The 21833-nt window shown below is 49.3% G+C and overlaps 1 protein-coding gene across 4 annotated transcripts in view; it reads right to left on the bottom strand.

Annotated features, from left to right (window-relative positions):
* The window catches only part of Tmem132d (transmembrane protein 132D), a 496798-nt gene that overhangs the window by 262249 nt on the left and 212716 nt on the right, over positions 1–21833 (bottom strand). For 2 of the 4 annotated variants that reach the window (XM_015505636.2, XM_048785908.1), the window contains one exon: positions 6289–6435. The exons of 1 other annotated variant lie outside the window; for it this stretch is intronic. In XM_015505636.2, the coding sequence (XP_015361122.1) occupies positions 6289–6435 (147 nt within the window). Of the gene's footprint in view, positions 1–6288; positions 6436–13224; positions 13365–21833 lie in introns of those variants that run through there. One more of the 4 variants, XM_048785907.1, reaches the window with a different exon arrangement.

Genomic DNA, 21833 nt, shown 5'->3' with positions numbered 1-21833 from the left:
GTCCTCTCGGGTGCTCTGCACTGGTTCACAGCGTGTGCATGTGATGCACTTGGTTTCTGACAGAGAGGAAGGATGCTCTTCTTGAGGCAGCCAGAGAGGCCCCGGAGTGTCCCTCTGCTGACCTGCCGGCCTGCCCTGGGGTGAGCAGAAGAAATGTGAGAACAAGCTCTAGATTCCCTGAGTCTCAGTCCACATGCCTGTCCTCTCCTTCAAGAAATCCCCACCACCATAGAGCAAGTGTATTCTTGATAGCCCAGCAACGAGGACACTGTGGCTGTTGAAGGGATCGAAAGGCCACAGTTGCCCACGAGGAAAGACAAGCCACCGGACAGCTTGAGGCACTGATTCAGGCTTGTTTCTGGGTTGGGTTTTTGCTTTCTGGATGTCAAAAGGGTTGCAGTGTCTTGACAGGTCGCTAGAAAGTGATCTCTAAACAGAGACTTATGATAATTAGGAAAAGACACCCTGGAGACCTTCACTTCCCACTCCCAGCCTGCCATCCAGCAGCATTTGAGCAGCAATGGACAGAAATTGTGGAGACTATCTTCTCCAGCAGCCGAGTGTGTTTGAGTGACCAGTAATGCCTCCATTATAAGCAATTCTTGCCTAAGACGAAAAGAGGTCCAGCTCTCTGGCTTCAGATCTGGGCGAGCCACCAGACGGAGCCAGCGTGACCCAGCCCAGTCTCCCCTCCCATCTTCCAATCAGCTATCAAAACACGAATGCTCAGAACCCCCAGAAACCATTCCCACGGCCACGGTGCATGGCAACTTTTAAATTTTTTTTTCAGTTTTCCATAGCTCATCTTTTTCTAACTCAAAAACAATCCCTGCTTACTAAGGAAATTTTCAAAGACACACAGTGAGCTAACAAAAAGAGACAAGATCCTCAGCTAACACTGGGGCTGACATCCTCAGCATTTGCACCCACGCCTTGGCCACTGCCCTGCCCTGGGGTTATTTTATCAGCAACACTGGTACCACCCAGCCATCCCTTTTGTAATCAAGTGCTTTGTTATCCTGGCTTGAAGATGTAATTCATGTTGCGTGGGGGAAAAGTCACCAACTTAAAGTGCATAATTCATGGATTTCAGTTTGTTGGGAGTTGTGTGTCCATCACCATTATCTGATCTTAGAGTATTTTTATTTCCCCTAAAGAAAGCCCACATCCCTCAGCGGTCACATCTGTCTCCATCTCTGTGATTCTGTCTATTCCAGACGTGTCGTCTAGACAGAATCGTGCAAGCATGGTCCTTTGTGTCTGGTTTAATGCACGTGGTGCCTCTTCAAGGCCCTCTGTGTTGAGCAAGATCCATGCTTCTACCTTTTAACTGCTGCCTAATACTCCATCCTATGGTCACTGCTGTGTCCTTCAGGCTGGGGTCATGTGCACTTCCTGGTCATTGTGGCAAGAGCTGCAGGCATATCTGTGTGCACACACTCTGTAGGGACGCTTGCCTGCAGGCCTCTGTGTGCGCTGGCTAGTGGGACTGCAGGGCCTCCGGTAGTGCTGTCACGTCCAGTCCTTCCTGCTGTTGCTCCTTTGCTCTCCTCGCATCTTGTCCAGCGGGCCCAGGGACTGACCTCTCTAACTTTCTTCTTCATCTTCTTTTTCAAGCTTCTCCTTCTCCTCCAGTTTCCATTCCACAACTCTGACCTGGTTTTCTGTAGTAGCAAATCCAGCAGCCAGGGCGGTCCAGCTTCTCACCTCCATTCCCATCTCCAGCGCTGCTGCAGCTGACTGCAGGCGACCCTTGAAGGAACATGGCTTAGTCTGAATCTGAGAAGACGGACGAGGTTCTAAAATCTTCTCTAGTTCACACAGGAATCCCTGCCTTTAACTATGAGGTTGTGAGGTTTTCCAACTTATTTCTCATGGGGAAATCGCCATCTGTCTCTGGGTCCTGCCAGGAGCCGGCCTCGAGGTGCACTGGGGTCCCCGGGGACCTGTGCAGATGGAGACCTGCTGGCTCGGACAGGCTCGCGGCCACCCGCGGCTCCTCCCACTGCCTGTGTTAGGAGATGGTCCTGATCCCATGCCCAGGTCCCCGCCCACACTCAGGTCCTGTGGATCACAAAGGCACAGCTGAGATGACTTCTCTCCCCTGCGTTGGCACCTCCACAAACACTCCTCTGCGGTTCCGGTGCCAGCTAATGCGGGTTTCCATGGGAACCTGGGAGCGGGAGGCCGTCCGAGGTACTGCCAACACTCCTCCATCTTCCTATAGCAACCCTGCTGTCTTTGGTCCCTACAGGTTGCTGAAACAGACCTTGGTGGCTTCCCAGCATATCCCGTCAGTCTTTTGTCTGCGGGGCAGGACGCTGGTTCTGCACTGGGCTCACAGCCTGCACAAGTGGTTTCCCAAGTCCTTCTGAAGTCGGGTGTAGAAAGGTGGTCACATTCTGACCAATGAGGAATAAGAGAGAAAACGGGGGACAGCAGGAAGGTCATTTAGGAAGAGTTGTCCCCATAAAGACCTTTCTAGTCACTTTTCTTTGGCCTGCAATGCAGATGCGATGACTGGTGCCCTCACGGCCGTCTTATCTATGAGGATGTCAGCCATGCCTTAGCACATCAGGTGCCTGGGACCCTAAGGGTACCTGGGAACCGCTTTACCAGCCCTGGCCCGCCTGTGTTGTGGCTTCTTTTATGTGAAAGAGAAATTTCTATCTTATTTATGCCATTCTTATTGGGTTTTTAAAAAAATTAAACAAATGATCCTAAATGATCTTGACAAATATAGTTTGAGGCTTGTTTAGCATGGCTAGTCATCCTAACATTATATAGTCAAGATTTCAATCCTATCTGGCCAGATCTGAAATACCGTTTAAATATCAATTACGTTTTTATTTACGACAGCTCATTCTATTACTTAAAACACATTTGTTTTAAAACAAAGCACATTACCTACAGTAAATGGAAAGTCAGTACTGCCTGGAATAGGCAGATGACGATTAGAGAGAGAGATTAAACTGTAGCTGTTCAGTCCTCCTGTCTGCAAGCTATCTGCAAGGAACGGAGGCTTTGGAGACATATGGTACTCTGGGGGAGATGGATTTCCTCCACTCCACAGCCTTGCTAGGGACTGAGCATAAGCTTCTGTCACTTTTCAGGTCTGTGTGCCACCTGACGTCACCCAAGATCTGCTGTGGGTGAGCCTGGGAGACACTTGTGTTTAAGACCATGCAAAACCCGGATGCCTCGTGACCTATCACCTGAGCGGAGGCAGGGTCAGGATGAGCAAGAGTCTGAGAGGCACCATGGGATTCGAGGGACAGAGTATAATGATTATCTGCTTCTTTTCCAGAATGGGAGCCAGTGCTGCTTAGTCAAGACAGATCTGAGCGCTGCGATAACATTCACATCAGTCCTGTTAGGATGAGAGGCCCACAGCCCGCGTCTTCAAACAGGGAAGGTGTGTTGCAGTGCAGATAAGGATCTGCAGAACTTGTCACTTCCATTAAAGCGTCTCCTTAATCCACAAAATTACACCTGCCACAGGGACTTAACTTCATTAACGCGACTCCCTGATCCGTAGTGGATTATCACAATACAGAGCTTCCTGTGCATCCCAGTGACCACGCTGCCACTAAGAAGAACAGCAAAGCAGGCAGGAAAGTTAAAGGACCTAGAGAGCCAAGCAGTTCCCGGGGCCAAGCAGTTCCTGCGGTTAAAACAGTCCCTGGATGATGCGCTTCCCAGCGGAAAGAGTGTCTCCTCCCTGCCCTTGGCCCCTGGCTGTCATGGTGCAAGGCTTCCCTCATGGAATTATCTATAGCTGAGAAGTTCCAAGTGAGGACAACCGGTGAACGTATCAATCAATGTATTCAAAGTCTCTATTTTCATCCTGTATGTTTTATGAAATAGCAAAATCCTCAGGCAGCCCCATGGCTTCCTGAAGACAGTCATTACCCACCAGCCTTCCCCAGCTTCCGGCTTGCTCCTCAGGAGGGGCAGCATATTGCGCGTCCCTCTCAGGACACTGTCTGCTCACAACAGAGCCCGGATAGAGTCTTAATGCATGTGCTCTAGACACCTTCCTATTTCAAACAGGTAGATTAGATTAGAGGCCGTTCAGTACAGGTGTGCACAGATGTTATCCCACTACACACACTAACAGAGACATGGTCTCCCTCCAACACTTCTTCAACGAACATTTATAGACAGCCCTTTGTGTACCCAACATGCCATAAGGCTTGGCACCCAGCTGCAAACCAGCCTTGATTCCTAAACCCAAAGAGCTTCCAGCTTAGATTTCCCTCATCAAGCAATGCCTGCTGGATGTAATGCAATGTGTCCCTCAGCAAGTATGTCATGTGACTTACATGTCACATACAACATGTGCATGTAGGAGCATGTTTAGATGGATGTGGCCATATCTATGTGCACACATGATACCTTTTCTGAGTACATACACAGAAGGCACTACACATACAATCATACGTGTGTGTACAAACTTGCTTTTTCTATTTCCTGCTCTGAGGTCAAGTTTCCAATCCTGGCATTGGAAATGGTGAGGGATGAAGAAGTTTCCCTAGGCAGATGGTACAGGGATACCAAGCCTCTGGAGGCACCTGAATGTCCCACCAGGGCCTTGTCTCTCAGAGAAGACACTGACTCGGATGAAAGAAGAGCCAGAGACAGCAAATCCATGTGCATTCAGAAGATGAGAATCTGGAAATCCACAGAAAAGCAGTTTCACCTCCATTGTAGCTGCCACCCTCCACCCTCAGAGGGTTCTAGTCTTCCCCTCTGTGCCCGAGAGAGATTCAATTATAATCAAAAAGTCAAGTTTAAAAAATGCTTAGTAATGGTTCAAATCCTTTCACAACTTATAGAAAACATTACAAATGCTAATTCTAATAACTCAAGACAGTAGATGGCAAAAAGAGATCACAATAAAAAATAAAAGAGCATGGATTGAGACCCTTTCCCCCAAACTTACCTTCCTCTTCTGGTAAAGAACAAATTATCCATCCATTATCCATCCATCCATCCATCCATCCATCCATCTATCCATTCATCTATCAATCTACCCATTTTTTCATCCATCTATCCATATGTCCTAATTTTTGCAGCTGATCAACACAAAGAAGACCTTCTGCAGAGAGAGTACCTCGTGTCCCACGGCAATCTGCAGGCACTAACCATGCACATGTGTGGGGTCATCCAACCCACCCATGTAGCCACTATAACTGCATAAACACCAGGAAGGAACTCAAAACTCAAATACACATTTCCTCTTTCTCCTCTCATTGGCTCCACAAGTGAATCTTCAGGGGGAAAGAAACATCTTCAAATACTGGCCACAAGAGGAAGAGGACAAGCTATCGTTGCAGACGACCCAGATTCTCAGCTCCCACATTGAGCAAAGGGCACAGAAGGGAATTCAAATCGAATCACCCCCGAATTGGGTTCCAATGCTCCTTGGTAATGAACCACGGAAAAAAAAGTAATAACTATCAACCGAGATTCATTACCTCTGTATTATAATAAATAATGGGAAATGAATACATTTTCCAAACATGGAGCTATGAAGTTTAAAACTTCATTCCAGAAATAATGGCCTACATACCCAGATTCCTCCTTTCATTATTGTTCAGATTTTCAGCAATATGAAAAGCAAAAAATAAATCTAAAAGTGACAAAAATGTGACCAGACTAGGAATTCTCCAGAGCCACAATGAGATTCTAGGAAAGTGGAATAAATCAGAAATTACCGAGTCTCCAAGTCTCTCTCTGCCCAGCTGTGAACTGATTGTTTCTAATTTGGTGGGTATCAGAGACAGATTCGGGTTTTAATTTCTCCCCAGAGTGATTCACAATTCCCTGTAATTCCACAGCCAATAGTTCCCTGATCCATCAGAATATGCCTGCACACAAACACCATCACACTGGGCAATGTGGGAGGCTCCCCGTGCACAGGGAGGATTGCACTCCGGCCTTTGACACTTGCAAAATGGGCCATGTTGCAAGATGCCCAGACTCTAGGCTCACCTAATGCTGTGAGCTAGCAGGAGGTCATGGGGAAGTGCAGCCTGGTCTGCAGATCACTCCACCTGCGTGGAGTAGTCCTCACAGGTGCCAGAGCTGTGCTGTGGTTTGACAGGTCCACTGTGAATTAGAGCGCATTGTTCCCAGCTGAAGGAATCCGTCCGTCCTGCTGCAGGCACTAATAACAACCCACCGAACACAGCCGCCATGCAGACAGCACTCAGCGATTGTGGGGAAAGGCCACCATCACCACCACAGTAGATGGACACAGGTTGAAGCCCGGGTGTGACTCACCTGTTTTCTGAGCCGCCAGACTTCTTCTGACAGATGATGACAGCTGGTGCGTACCTCCCCGTGTACTCTGCGCTCTCCTGGACATCCCAGATGGAAGGGCTGCTGGCTCGCACGCCCACGATGTTCACACCCTTCTTCACCTTTGCCCTGTTGAAGACAGGAAGCCATGTCTGAGATGCTCTGGGGTCCTGGATCCTGCTGATGGGAGCAGGCCATGAGCTCATTCACACGCTGCCACCTTGAAGGTCGGAGCTCAGGAACAGTAGCAGTTAAATACGAGTTTGCCACCGCCTCCTGCCCCCCTGTTCTTCCCAGGTACCCCTAACTTTAATAAAGGAGCTGTGGTAGTACACTGGCCTAGATCAAACCAGACACAGAGGGAAACAGAGGATCTTCCTGCTGCTTTATGCCTTTAATTAAAACACCATGGGCGCGTGCACACACATGCACACCACACGCACACACACATGCACACATACATGCCTGCCTGAAAACCTTTACATTGGGAAAACTAAGTGGAAACAGGAAATGAGCTAAGCATGCAAAAGTACAGGTTCTAATAAGGATACACCTTCCCTGAGAGCCCCCCCCGCCGTGTACCAGCAAGTGAGGAAGGAACACTTCTCCTTCAACTAATTTCCCCCAACAGCGCTCAGGTTCACAATAGGATGCTAAAGCTGAGACAGGAGGGAACACAGGTGGCCCTAGGCACCTGTGGGCACCGATCTTATCTGCACAGGTCTGCTGGGCTTCTCAGGTTCTGCTCTTTCTAGGTCCTCATCACCGCTGCCATCGAGGTCCTCATAATCGCCCTGTCTACCACGTCATCTCACTCATAGTTATGGAGGGCTTACCACACCCTGGATGCACAGCTAAGTTCACCACGAGCTTTTTTCCTTCCATCTCACAAATGCACTCTACAGTCAGGAACAGTTTAATTTTTGCCAAGCAGAGGGGAACCCATGGCCAGGTGCAGGATCTGACCTGCAGGCACCTGCTGCCTGCTGCCTCCCAGTGAGCTTACCAGTGCAGGGCTAGTGGACCCCACTCCATTCATGCCGTCTGCTACACAACCTTGGTCAGTGTGGTCATGCCATCCGATGTCTAGGCACACCTCAGTCAAGTGCAAACTTCCTAGAGCCCCCTGACAGTGCACATTGGCCATGTCCCCCTCTGACCAGGGAGGGTAGGCGATGTGCCCACAAGTATTCCTCCAAGGCACCGGGGACTCTGTTCCCTGGAGGAAGGAGAAGAAGGGAGCCCAGAGCTGGTGGCCTCAAATGTTCCTAATCTTCCCTAAGAAACCTCAAAGGAAAGTGTGCATGCGACAGTAGCATATGGAGACAGGATACCACAGTCATCTGCTGCCGGATTCCTAAGCTGCCTCTGCGCTTGAAGAAACCGTGATTCCCACGTGTCTTCTCTTTCTTGTCCCTTGTGGAAAACAAAGATTTTGGAAGCCTGGTCACTGAGGTGACCAGTAGGAGGCAGCCCAAGGTGGACTGGCCCCCATGCTCTAGGTTTCCAGACAGCAGGGCGTGAACCTTGAACCCTGGCTGTTACCATAAGAGGAGGCAAGTGAGGCCCCTGCTCCTGGGGAGGGGGGACTGGCAAGGCTGAAAGAAGGTGACACTCCCAGGATTGGAGCTTGCAGAAAAATTGAGACATGACTGCCCCCAACTAAGGACACTTTCAGGAAAGGCTCCCCACAGCAGACCTGAGGCAGCCCCCTCCTCACAGCAGGGCTGGCACCTGGGAGCTAGGGTCCAGGAAGTCCCTCCAGGGCCTCCTTGGTAATGGTGAAGGCTCTGGGCTCAGATGTGCAGACAGTGGAGCCCGCGCTGACCAGTCCCCAGTGTGGCCTTGATTCCCAGGCTCCGGGCACATGGGCCACCAGTCCCCAGTGGGGCCCTGACTCCAGGCTCAGGGTGTATAGATGAATGGTCCCCAGTGGGGCCCTGACTCCCAGGCTCAAGTGAGCTTCCTGAGGGGACAGCCCTCAGTGTTGTCACTGCAGGACATTCTGTGACAGCAGCTGGAGAGGATGCTGGGTGCTGGCTGCAGGTCTCCCTGCACTCAGTTCTGTGACTTGTCCCCCTGCAAATTATTCTTTGCATCCCCTCGTGGTAATAATTCTTAGCAGTGAGTGTGACTCGATGTTGGGTCCTGTGAGCCTAACAACTTGTTGACCTTGGGGGTGATGTGGGGTCTCCAGCACGTGCACTGATTTGCCCCTGAGTCATGATGCCTGATTTGCTGAAACTCAGTCAGATTGTTGGCAACGAAGACTTGCTAGTTAAAAAAAAAAATTAAATTCACGGGGACAGTGACTATTACAACAAGATGAATTCTAAGGGCTTTTCCAATTACTGTGCCCTGGAACTTTATTGAATCACATTTGCTTGAAACAAATAGGTTACTGGCCAGATTTTTGGCAAGCGTTTTGTTACATGGGAGATATCAATACATGGGACTTTCCTGACATATAATGGGTTTATATTTTTTCTTAACTTTTATTTCTACAGTAGGTCATTTGGGGTTAGGATAAAGTTTCTCCAATGAAAGGTTTTCAAGTTCTTGAGATGAGACAGGCTGCTTATTTAACCTGGACAGTACCAACATTTGTGGTTATTACTATGTTGTAGCTACCTGGAGCTCTCCTGGAGGGTAGTGTCTCTAAGAGCCAATTCTTTCTGAGATTTAGAGCAGGATGTGGGAATTGCCATTCATAAGTACGGGACATCATCCTAAAAGAAGGCATGTTGCCAGGGCGTGCTTTGGGTGACCTGGCGAAGGCTGGTTTCTGGAGAGGGGTCCGTGCACCACGGGTAGTTATTGATCATGAACTACGCCAGCTACTGAAACTCACTCCTCAGGGAACCAGCCCCAGTGCTCACCAAGCACGGCTTTGTGGTGTTAATAATTTTGAAACACTTATCTCAGAGCCGCAAGTGGCAGTGTTTGGAACGTTACAGCAGTTCTTAGAACTCATGCGGATTGGCTCCACTGGGTCTGAACCAAATGCTAATTTCTTCTTTGTTTATGACAACTGAGTTACTTACAGTCATTAATGGAAGTTTTATAACCTACTTGTGGTTCAATAAATACAGGTTACATTGACAGCCTCATTACACAGAGATAAACATAGTACTTGATTTCCGAAGACGCTTTGCTGCAGATTTATATTTAATAATATATCTACCATGGTGTTGGGGGGAAGGCCATAATTTTCCCCAAAGCTCTCACATGCAGCGTGGATTGCCACAGCACACCCTGCTTGGGCTGGGGGGATGCCATGTTTATAAAGCACAATGAAGCTCCACTCTATGTGCAGAATACATATGAGCTCAAGCATATATTAAGTATGATATTGATATTATGGACATAGTGTGCCTACAACATACACACACTATCCCAAGTAGCCAGGCATATGATTGACACAGTCAGGAACAGCTGGGAACCTGGATATAGAAGGGATTGCATGATTGGTACTTTTGCCCCTGCCCGACCCACCCCTCCCATTCCAGGTAGCAGTAGCCTATTACATGTTTTGCCCTCGGTCAACCTGCACCCCGATGATGAAACTGCCATTCCAGGGGCTTCAAGCCTTCACCCTGGGCAAGAGGTGGACAGGTGACCCAAGCCAGCCCAACCAAAAGCTGTCTCCCTGGAATTTGATCATAAGAAGGAGACGCAGCAGAAGAGAAAGGAGCAGGAAATCCATCCGGCACTGTGGCCCGTGACGCCCCTGTGCTCCACCTCCCTCTCTCTCTCTGGTCCCCTAGGATTCACACATGCAAGTGTTTCTGAACCTGGCTTGTCCACTGTCCTTTAGCCAATGAGATGCTTTCCACCCTCCCTCCTTACATGAGCCATGCCTGACTCTTTCCATTTGCCATTCTATGACAAGCGGAGGCTCAGCTGCTGTGACAGTGCTCCCAAGGTTTGCTCACTTCAGAAGCGAGGAATGGGATCTTGTCCTCTGTGGAAAGGCATGCCTGGGATTTCAGGTCAGTGGGCCGCTCTGCTCCACTCAGTCGCTCAGGGATCAAGGGGTCAGGTGACTATGTTAGTCACCCCCTGCATCATTATAACCAAAATCCCTGACAAAAGCAACTGAGAGGAGGAAAAGTCTACTTTGAGCTCATGATTTCAGAGGTTCAGTCCATGGTCTGCCAACCCCCTTGCTCGGGGCCCAAGGTGAGGCAGAGCACCATGGTGGAAGGGCCGGGGGGAGAGAGGCTGCTCAGGTCCCGGCTGGTGGGAGATGAGAAATTCACTTCCTGTGGAGCTGGAAGCATGGTGGACCGTGTGGGCACAGCCAGTGAGTCCACCTTGAGATCACCTGTGTGGGAGGCTGCTCTTGGCTAAGCAGAGATTAGTTGGCTATGCTGCCCTTAAGCAATGACCCCCACCCCCACATATTTCAAGGGAATTTGAAGAAGGAAGGTAAGAAGAGATCCCAAGTGTCTCCAGTTCCAGGAGGAAAGGCTGCCTGTGAGCTTCTCCCCAGAGATGCCAATGGGCACCTTTTTCCCAGGGCCTGGTCTTCAGTAGACCACGCCAGTCACTCCCCTCACGTCTGACCTACATGCCATAGGAGAATTTTGTTTTGTTTTGTTTTAGTGAGCTTTTCCATCACTATGACCAAAATACCTGACGAGAACAATTTAGAGGAGGAAAGGTTTGTTTTGGCTCATGGATTCAGGGGTTCTATCCATGATCAGCCCACTCTGTTGCTCTGAACCCAACATCACAGCAGGAGGGTGTGGTGGAGGAAAGCAGCTCAGGACACAGCAACCAGGAAGCAGGAGAGAGCGAGCTCCACTCACCAGGACAAAACAGAAACCCTAAAGACAGCCCCCACCAACCCACCTCCTCCAGCCACACCCTGCCTCCTGCAGTACGCCCCAGTTAAGCCACCTCAGTGGATCAATGCAATGATCAGGTTATAACTCTCGTAATCTAATCCTTTCACCTCTGAATGTTCTTGCATTGTCTCACACATGAGCCTTTGGGGACCTTACATCTAAAAAATAACACTATTCAGTGACACACAGTGCCCATCCTCCACCTACACCAACTGAGGATTTGGTAATGGCATCCTTCCTGGTCAACTGAGGGAGACATTGGGCAAATGGTTTGCCCAATGGTTCAAAGTCAAGCAAAAACCCTTTGGGGGTTACAACAAAACTTTCTAAAATTATTCTCTGTCTCCTCACTTATTTTCTGTTATTAATTGTGGCAAAGAAAAAAAAAATAAGCCCCATTTTCTTAGATGTAGTAGCCGAATTACTATATTTGCAATCTTGGCTTCTAATTTCTACTTGACCAGAAAAAAAACATTTTTATGGCAATATCATTTGCTACCAGATCCACATGCATCATAGCTTGTCACAGGTCACTCATTTTCAGAGCCCATTTCAGTCCCAGCCTGCGTCTTGGCCTTGGCCAACAAGTCTATGAGTGCACTTGCTCAGAGGTCACTTCAGTCCTGCTGGACCGTGTCCCCTGCTGCCTTGGTGTAGCACTGGCCTCTCTGTGTCCCTGAATACCATTGCTAAGGCTCCTTGTCCTGGCTCAGCACTGCTGCAACACACACAGGCAGCTAGACCACAAGGGAGACCTGAGATGAGTGCAAGCCACGATCTACCAGCGCAGATGCCCACTTTTTAATTGTGCACCCTACCAGTAAATACACTTTGGCACACTATTTTGATAGAAGCCTGTGTATTTACAAACTTTGTACTTGGCCTGTTGAAAGTACGTGTGCTGCAAAGCATAACGAAAGTAGAAAATGAAAGTATCCAGATAAAACCATAAACATACTAAGAAATCCTGATGCTGCTCCTCTCCGTGTCAGTCACTGGGCACACTCTCGCGCACACACCCCTGGTGAAAGGAGAGGGTGCATGAAGACCTCTCCCCTGTGGACTAAATAAAGTACATCTGGCCCTCCGCAGAGCGGACCCTGCACTGCGGCTTCCGGTTCAAGTCTGCAGGAGCACAGGTGAATCAGTGGGCACTGCCATGTCTGGGTAGAGGTCAAGGTGGAACTAAGGCAGTCACATGCAACTAGTTCTGACCGCCTGCTGTCAGTGAGTTGCTACTAGGACCCGAGGCACTGCCCAGCTGCCGGACAGCGGGTCTGTGGGAGATGAACGAGGAAGAGCCACTCCAGGCGCCCCTCCACAGCCAGGGGAGCCTCAAGCCCGCTGCCTGGGCAGGAGGTCGTAGGCGTGGCCTTGGGAGGGCCGGACCTCAGGGTGGGGCCTCCGAGAGGGTGTGGCTTAGGAAGAGTTGGCCTCCGAAAAGGGTGAGGTCTCAGGGAAGTGGCAAGGTCTCTCAGAGGCCAGGCCCACCTGTCGCAGCATGGAGGTGGGTGGACTAGCAGAACACTAAAGGGCCTGGATGCCATCTGTTAGAAAGCACAGCCCACACCAAGAGCAGCTGCTGAGAACGTGGGCACAAGCCTCCTCTGCAGGGCAGCAGCGCCCCCCCCCCTCCCCCCGAGTCCTGGCTGCCTTCAGGCTGGGAGTGGCCATCATCTTCCATGATGGAGGGAGATCAGAACTCCATCAATCACTTCTGAGAGTTGTGTTAGGGGACGTTGGCAGGGTGAACAGGTGGGTTGATGGAACAAAGGATGCTCCTGAAGCCATAAGAGAAGAGACCACCCAAACGCCCACCACTCTAAACCTAAACTGCCAATGATTTAGTGATCATTCTCCCAAGGGCTTCTGCGTGCACATCCAGTCTACACTTGCACATAAGCAGGATCCTGCCCAGGACTGAGAGTAAAGCTAAAGCCACAGTGCGTTGCATCTAGGCCCAAGGCATGAGCCTGTGTGCTGTCCGCCACAAAGCTGGCTGCTGGCTCTGGGGATCCCCAGTTCCTCCTGGCATAGATGAGCCCATCCTTTTTGCCCCACTGACCTGTGACTCACTTTACTAGCATCCACAGGTGCTCACTGGCTTTTAAATGCCATCCGGAGCTAAAAGCTTCCTGCACACAATCTTCAGTCTTCTGAGCGCTGGGTTCCTCCTGACGCTCTGTGCACGGGAAGGGTCAGTTTTCCCTGCAGGGAAAAGGGACAGCAGGAGGCTTCGGAGGGAGCCATGCCACCCACTGACAGAAGCCCTGTCTACGGAGGCCTGAAGCAGGGTTGGCAGCACATGATCCAACCACTCCTGTGGCTGCAGCTGCTTATTCCTTCACTGATCCCCGCCACAGAGTCCTGTGCCTGGTACAGTTAAGATGAGATCACGCGGGCATCCTCCCGCCATGGTGCTGAGAGTCTGGGGGAGAGGCAGCACAAGAGACTTGGACACACAGACTTTCACACGGTGCCTATGTGGACAAGTCTGTGAAGGAGGAGCGAGGAGAGCACCAAGCCCTGTGTAGGCAGCTGCTCTTACAACCAACCACTGGTCGTATTTTACTACCCACATTCCTGCTGAAGGCAAACCCCCAGTCACTGGAGCACGTGGGCAGGAAGAAGGGAAAGATGCACAGCGTACAAAGACGTCTCTGAAATCCTGTTTACTCCTTGCCCCACAGGAGTGGGGACGCACACTTTTCCTCATTCCTGCTGGGCACTGACCCCGCCCAGCAGTCCAGGATGATGTGCTGATATGTTCCTGCTTATCACGTGAGAGCAGTGTTGAGGGGCTCACAGGGCACAGGTGACTCCAGGAACACCAGTGTTTCTCATTCGGAAAGACACAACCTCGATAGGGACCTGCGTCCCTCGACACGGGCTTCCAGGAAATGGACGCTGCAGGGGAGGAGAGAGGGCAGAGGAGGCCACACCACCCCATCACTGTTTCCGACTGGACAGGTCATTGGTGCTAAACTACTAAATGACACACAGCCTGAGCCACCCACATGGATGATCACAGTGGAATGGCCTTCTCTCTATGTCACTGAATTTCGCATTGCGCAGTCATCGAACTCACCAGCAGAGATGTGAAGAGGAGTCTGATTCTGCTGGACCTGAGGGGGTCTCAGCAGGGGGTCTCGGCCCAGCGCTGGCAGAACTCAAGTTTTGGCTATTGTTATCACCATTATTTCCCTCATTACGCAGAACCCTGGACACCTCGTAATTTGAACCAACGTTCACCTTCTTTCCACCTCACCTGGACAACAATCACCAGCCAGAGCCCTGGTGTGTTTGAAGAAACAGCAGAATCAGCCGCCATCTTGAGCTCCAATGGCAGATCTGAGTGACAGACCGAGAGAGCCAGTGGGTCTCAGAGTGATCAGAGTGAGCCACATCAATGCTCTCAGCACAGGGAGCAGGACACTTGTTTGCAGAGAAACAGCACCAGGTGGCCTTCCCAGCTGCCAGGGCTTCAGAACACTGGACGCTGCTCCATTCCCAGGGCACAGCGATTCACAGGGTGATGCCGCAGCCCGGCTGGCTGGGCAAAATAACCGGGGGGTGACGAATAACTTGTGTACTTGATACAGCAGGACTGGAAGCCCTTTATTGCAGGACAGGAGCAGTATTTATACATTCCACACAGCTTATCTAATTAACATAAACTAGATACATCAGTCAACCAATCAGGAATCTTCACACTTAATGGCTTGCTTTTGTTACTTCTCAAACCACTCCCTCTGGCATTTTGCCAGGCACCATCCAGACTTGTTTACGAACTCTAACATTCCCCTGGCAAAATGCCAGGTGTTATTTTGACTTGTTTACAGACTCTAACAGGGTGAGATGCGTCTGGTTTCAGGGTTTGGAAGAGGACATAACTTCACTGTTAGGAGCCCCAACCCTCTGATTTCCCCACCCATGTGCTGGAATTGCTTGCTGCTGTCTCCTGCCAATGGTCACCAGAGTTCCAGGGGAATGGCTCAAGTACACTTCTTTAATGAGGGAAAAATCCTAAATACAAAGCAGTACTAGGGTTAACAAACTGGATTGCTATGTATTATACATGTGTATAGTATGTGCATATAGTGCACGTATACAACGTATATGTATTATATGTGTGTATATAGAGAGAGAGCACACATACAATGTATTATTGCAAGTGTGTATATGTAGTGCACACATACATGTTATTACATATGGGTATGGTATATGTGGTACACACAATGTACATGCATTACATGTGTGTATAGTACATGCAGAGCACGCACATGCTACATGCATACATTACGGGGCTGTTGGGATATACATAGTGCACGAGCTGTAAGCGTTTTTAGATCCTGGCACCTTCGTGCATATGGTCCAATGCTACAGAACCTCTAAACGGCCATTTGGGGAGATGCTGCCCATTTGCACATTCACAGACACTATGGTGCCTTCAAAGGGGCTTTTTCTTGCCATTTTGGTCTTTTGGGGTTTGATAAGTGAGCACAGTATTTTCATAAGCACGAGTAGTGCTGAGCGTCTGCCCATACGTTTATATTTGATTTCATTTCTCCTTAAATGCTTTCTCACATCCTCTGTCCATTTCTCGGTTGTCCTATTTGTCCTGCGTTCGTGGTTTATTAGGAAGCTGATGTTGATGGAGGTCAACCCCTGAAATCTTCTGGAATTCACTGTAGTTTGAGAAGTGAACTAGAGATCGAACTTTATTCCCCTGTGCGGTTCTCATCAGACCATTTGTTAGATGATCCCTCCGTTCAGTACTCGTTGATTTAAGATGCCATCCTTAATCCATAATAAATCTGTATGTTTACGGCTTGTATGTGGCCTCTGTGCTAGCTCTTATTGATCTGTCTGCCTTCTCAAGCACCAGTTCCTAATGTTTTAAACCCCATAGCTTTTGACATATTTTAATATCTGTTGGGGCAATTTCCTTCCTTTTGCTTTTCTTCCAGGGGTGTCTGGGTGTCTCATATTTCAACAAGAACAGTTTCTGTGAGCACCTTTTCAAAGACAGGCTTTCAGTTTGAAGAAAAAGAGAAGAAAGAAAAGAAGAAACATAAATAGTTGGCACACAGGGGGCCATGTAAAGGAGCTTCCAGATCCAGAGAGCACTCCCTGGACGTGTTTCAATTGTGGCACTCAGGTCAGTTATGGGATGGTGGTCCCAGCTCTGGTCTCCTCGAGAGGTACCAGGGGAAGTGTGGGGACCCATGTGACCCCCAAGTCAGAAGCCTACCCTGCTGCCTTGCACAGCGTTCTTTATGATACCATAGCTCTGTGGTGGCCTATGGTCTGCCTTGATGTCACTCCACTTCCTTGGGCCTTGGTTACATATACCCAGCAAGGATGACCTCAGACCAGCAGCCTTCTCCTTCTTCTGATCACAGTCATTGGGTCACACTGATGAAGCTCAGGAATTCCCAGGACCCCCTACCCCATCACCTTCCTCATCCCTGACCTGCCGGGAGCCTTGAGGGGTGTGGGATCCGAGGATTTCACCACAAATTAACTGAGCTTGAAGTGAGCCTGTGGGAAGGCAAAGGAATCAAGCCCTGCTGGCATTGATCCCTGATCCAACCATGCCTGAAGCAAGCGAAATGTATGCCTATCATATATGTTAAGTGAAGGATCTCATTCCTTATGGGCCTCCCTTTATAATTTTTATTGCAATCATTTTGCATTATTTTTAAATTTTTTTTTATTCTTATTTACTTGTTTCATTATGGTAAGAGCACTCTAGAGTTTGAGGCCCCCTGAAGTTCCTGTGTTAGAAATTCAACACCCAATACAATAGCGTTGAGAGGGGACCTCTAGGAGGTGGGTGGGCCAGGAGGGCTCTGTGCTCAGGAAAGGCTTAATGTCATGATCTTGGCAGTGGGTTCCTTATCACTGGAGTGGGCTCCCGATAAAGGGGGGTGTTCAGCCCTCTTCCTCTGGCTCCTTCCTGGGCTCCTGCCCTCCTGCTTTCCTCCATGGGATGATGCGGCCCAGGATCTTGGACATCCAGCTCCATCCAGAACTGTAAGAAACGAGTCTGCTTCACATCCATGACCCAGTCTCAAGTGTGCTGAGATGGCAGCACAAAGCAGACAAACACTTGATGTGAGATCTATTGGGTGACAACTTTTTAAGCACACAACGCAGTATTGTCAGCTGCCCACACAATGCTGGGGCACAGAGACGTAGATCTTCTTCTTGCATAACTGAAACTTTACACCCCTCAACTGGTATCTGCCCCCTCCTTCCCTCATTCCCCGGCAACCACCCTTCCACTCTGCTTCTAGGAGATGGGCCACTCTCTGTCCCCAGCAGCTTCATCACGATGGGTAGGGCAAGGTGACGTCCTCCTGTCTCCCTCTCTTGCAGCCCCCATTTCACAGTGGAGTGGGAACAAAGCCAACCACAGGCCCAGGTGGGTTGTCTATCCTGGGCCAGGCACTCCATGTGGCTGCTCTGATGACAGAATCTCTCAGCCCTGCCTCTGCTGCTCCCTGAGAAGGGCACCAGGAGCGGGAGCAAAGGCCCCAGCCACAGGCATCTGCTACTCTGCTGGGCATCAGCCGTCTGATGTGAGGTGTGACAGGGACTTGGCTGGGTCTTCCTGCTGCAACCAGTGGTAGGGATAACTGGGGGTTCATTTGTACCCAGGGACCCCTGAATTGGATTAGGACTCTCATTGGCCTGGCCTCTCCCGTGCTCGGTCCTGCAATTGTGAATCATGGGTTTATAAAAAACATCTACTTATGCTTTCTTAGATGAGACAACTGACAACCTTAATTAATTCCTAAAACCCTGCTGCTAAATGAAATTCTGTTAAATATATACATATATTTAAATAAACATATTCAATGTAATATTATTAATTTTAATGGGAAAAATTATGATGATTTCCATTCCAAATAGGCGGCTCCCTAGACGGTAAAAGCTTGCATCCATTTTGAGTACATGTCAATCCACGCGTCCAGCCCCCTCTGCTCAGAGTGAGCAGAGAGACCCATGGCCAGGCCAGGATTTAGGTTTGCGAAGCAAGTTGTGGACAGGGTAGGTGGCACTGAAGGAGAATTCTGAAGCCTTATGAAAAGATGCCTTTGCAAGCAGCTTACGGCCCTTATTTTCATACAGCGCATTGATATGCTAATTAGAATCTATGCTGCTCTATGAGCTTCTTAGCGCCATGGAAACAAATGGCCACAAACTGGATAGCTTAAGGGCTTCAGAAATTGATTGTCTCACAATCCTGAGGCCAGAGTGCAAAAGCAGTGTCTTTAGCAGTACCACAGAGCAGAACCTGCTTCCCAGGGTCACCAGCAACACAGGTGGCCCTTGAATGGTGGCGGCCTCAGCACCTCTCTCTGGGTTCCTGGGGTCTTCCTCCCACCATATCTGTCTTCCCATGGCTTGTTATGAAGATACTAGACACTGGCTTTAGGGCCCACTCTATAATCCAGTGGGACCTCATCTTAAGTAAATCTGCAAATAAGGTCAGATTCACAGGGCAAGGATGAGAGCACAGCAGGGCACAGCTCAGCCCACAGCAAGGTCATGTCCAGGGATCTCCATGTGCAGCCTGCAGATGCAGTTTCCAACCAAACATGGTGCCTGATCAAAATCTATATGACATTCTCTAACAAGAAAGAGGCAGACAAGTAGGTTGGTGAATGTGTCAGCTTGAATCTGTGAGGTTGAAATACCACTTCCCACAGTGTGTCTGGGGATGAAAAATCATTACACCACATAAAGAAGTCTTGTCTAAAAACTTGTGTAACTCTGAAAAAGCTGCTATGAAGTTTTACCCCCATGTTACAGAGCCACTTCTCTGAGGCACAGAGAAGATGATTAACATGCTTAAGATCATACAGCTAAGAGATCTGCTCTCATGCACTCTGTTGTGGGCCCACTTTCCTGTCCCTGTGGAGTTTCTGGGCAAATTTTCATGGGGACTTGGTACATAGAGACATCTAGGTCACCCTCATGCCAATGTGCCTGCAACTGGCTTTGGGGTGTGGATGTCCCACCCTGAGTGAAGGGATGCCTAAGGCTAAGAGATGCATCACTCATCCAAAGGCTCAGATAGCATGTTATTTCAGACAGTGACCACCTTTCTCATTTTGCAAATGAAAACCAAGATTGGACAGAGGTTTCCAGCCTGGACATTTCATCACCTGAGTGAATTGTTGGGCTCGCTGAGAAAGAGGCCCTTGAAGAATTGAGCATCTCCCTGAGTGTGTTGGCCCTGGGGATTCTCTCTCCACCTCGTCCAGGCACAGGGCAGGACTTGCTTCTCCTCCCCCTTTGATACTGGGCATGTTTGACCACTGGTATGGTCATGTGACCTGACTGGCCAATGTGAGCTGGAGGGACACGCATCCCACCTACAGAAGTGTGAAGATGTCAGGCACAATTTGAGGTCTGCACCCAGGGGCTGAATGTTCTAGAAGTTGGCGACTTCATTTGCCTGGATCCTGGCTGGAGACCAATGAAGGCCGCAACAGACCTAGAATCTGGTGGCCTCGGGGCATCAAGCTCTCTGGTTGCTTGTTACTGCAGCGTGACCTGCACTCTACTGTCTCTTAGGGACAACTTTCCCTGCTCTTTTCCCAGTAGGCCATGAGCACGTCACCAAAAGCTGGAGTGAGGGTCTGCGGCTATTTACCCAGCCTGGTGACAGGGGACAGACTGACCCAGCTCTGGCTGCAAAGGCTGAGTTTTTAAGCAGAAAAGAAGCAAATGTCTAGATTTCTCAACATTAGATGAAGAAAAAAAATAAACAGAGAACACTTCTTACTTTAACAAATGAATTCTTATCCCATTCTGGTATTTTTTCCTCTATTTTCATATTCAAATCCACTGCTGGGGGAAGTTCTGGGGCTGCAGGGGAGAATTCTTCCTCTGGCTCCATCTAGGAGCGCCTGCTCAACCCTCTCTCCAACGCCCCCTGCCGGCGGGCTCTCCTGCGCAGCCCCCAGCCTCCCAACTGACAGTGAGCACCTCAGAGCTGAGCTCTGCCCACTTCCAGGAAGCCTCCCTGGCCACACAGGGCACTTAGCGGCCACATGCTGCCCGCTGCTCAGCAGCCAGCTGTTGCACTTTCCACAACACTTAAGTAACAATTTCACAGCCATTACCAGTCTGCAGTAATGAGGCCGGCTGAAAGCTAAGTGCAGAGCAGGTTGTAAACTAAAGAGAACCCACAGTGAAGACAGACACCTTGATAAATACCAGGGGACAGCTTGTCTATTTTCATTGATTGACTTGCCTCCCCACTCGGCCTCCTTGTCCTCTCCAAGTCCTCCTGCTGCTCTGCAGCCTTGGTGCACTTTCCAGAGGTGACCGCAGCGGCACGCCCCTCCTGTCCCTCCCTCGGGGTCTTCCTCCCACCAGGAAGGGAAAGGCTTGTGGCCAGGGTGGATGTGGTGCTGAGCCCCAGGAGCTAGGTGGTGACCACTGGATCAACCTCCTTGCCCCTCTTGTGGTACCTGCCTTGGGAGCTTGGAGCCACCACATGAGAAGTTCAAGGCCACCAGAGGGTGAGGAAGCCCCACCATCAACTCAAACAAATAATTAAGACTTTTTTGTTGTTTTAATCCAGGTTGTGGCTGGCCTTGGAATGGTAGCTGTTGGCTTGGCCTGATAACAGCATCAATAGCTTCACTGCCACCTTTAAACGGCACCTAAGTGCTTCACTTTGCCCCCCTCCCCTAGCCATCTCCAAACACAGTTATCTTTCTTGCACATGCTCTGACCTAATCCTGTCCACTTTACCACCTGCCTGTCCCCTGAAGGAGTCCTTTATTTGCTCTTAATAAAGGGCCTAAGTCACTGTTGAGTCAGTGTCCACATGTTCTGGTAGAGTAACCATCACCCCAAGACTCAGGAAATACAGAGGACTCCACAGCCTGCTGTACTTTGATTGAAGAAAACATCACTGAGAATATGGCAGCTAACATACAGGCAGGAATGGGAGTCCTCCCAAGTCTGGGAAGTCCTCATATGTACACTGCCAAGTCTCTCTCCTCCTTGAAGTTCCTTCCTGTAGGACTGGGAGAGAGCAGGTCTGCTGAGGCCTGAGAATAACAATTGTTTAAGAAGAATCATGACAGAGAAATAAGCAGTGTGCATTAGGTCCTAGCTGCCCGCAATTCCAATTTGAACTTTGAAACACAAGTATGTTGGAAACATTGGGACCCAGATGTTGCAAGAAGGAAGCAACATTGTAACTCTTTTTCCACATTAACATCCATCCATCCTGCCATCTATCCATTCATTCATTTATGTATCTATCAATCCATATTTATTATTTCTTCTCTATAATCTATCATATATATGTCTGTATAATCTAGTTATCTAGCTATCTATCTACATATACTTGATCATCTCTCTAGGTGTACCTATGTAGCATCTAACTTTCTACCTCTCTATCTATCATCTGTAGAAATTAGCTATTCCCATATGTATAAAATCTCACCTCCTGGGCTGGGGCTGTGGCTTAGTGTGGAGCGCTTGCTTAGCCCATGTGAGGCACTGGGCTATGATCTTCAGCTTCACATAAAAATAAGTGAATAAAATAAAGGTATAGTGTCCAATTACAACTAAAAATATTAAAAAAAAAAACACCTCTTGACTTTGGCATCAGGGTCACCCCAGTCCATACCCCAC

The sequence above is a fragment of the Marmota marmota genome, unplaced genomic scaffold, assembly GCF_001458135.2.
Source record: "Marmota marmota marmota unplaced genomic scaffold, marMar, whole genome shotgun sequence".
NCBI lineage: Eukaryota > Metazoa > Chordata > Mammalia > Rodentia > Sciuridae > Marmota > Marmota marmota.
This window is presented reverse-complemented; position numbering and strand designations above follow the sequence as displayed.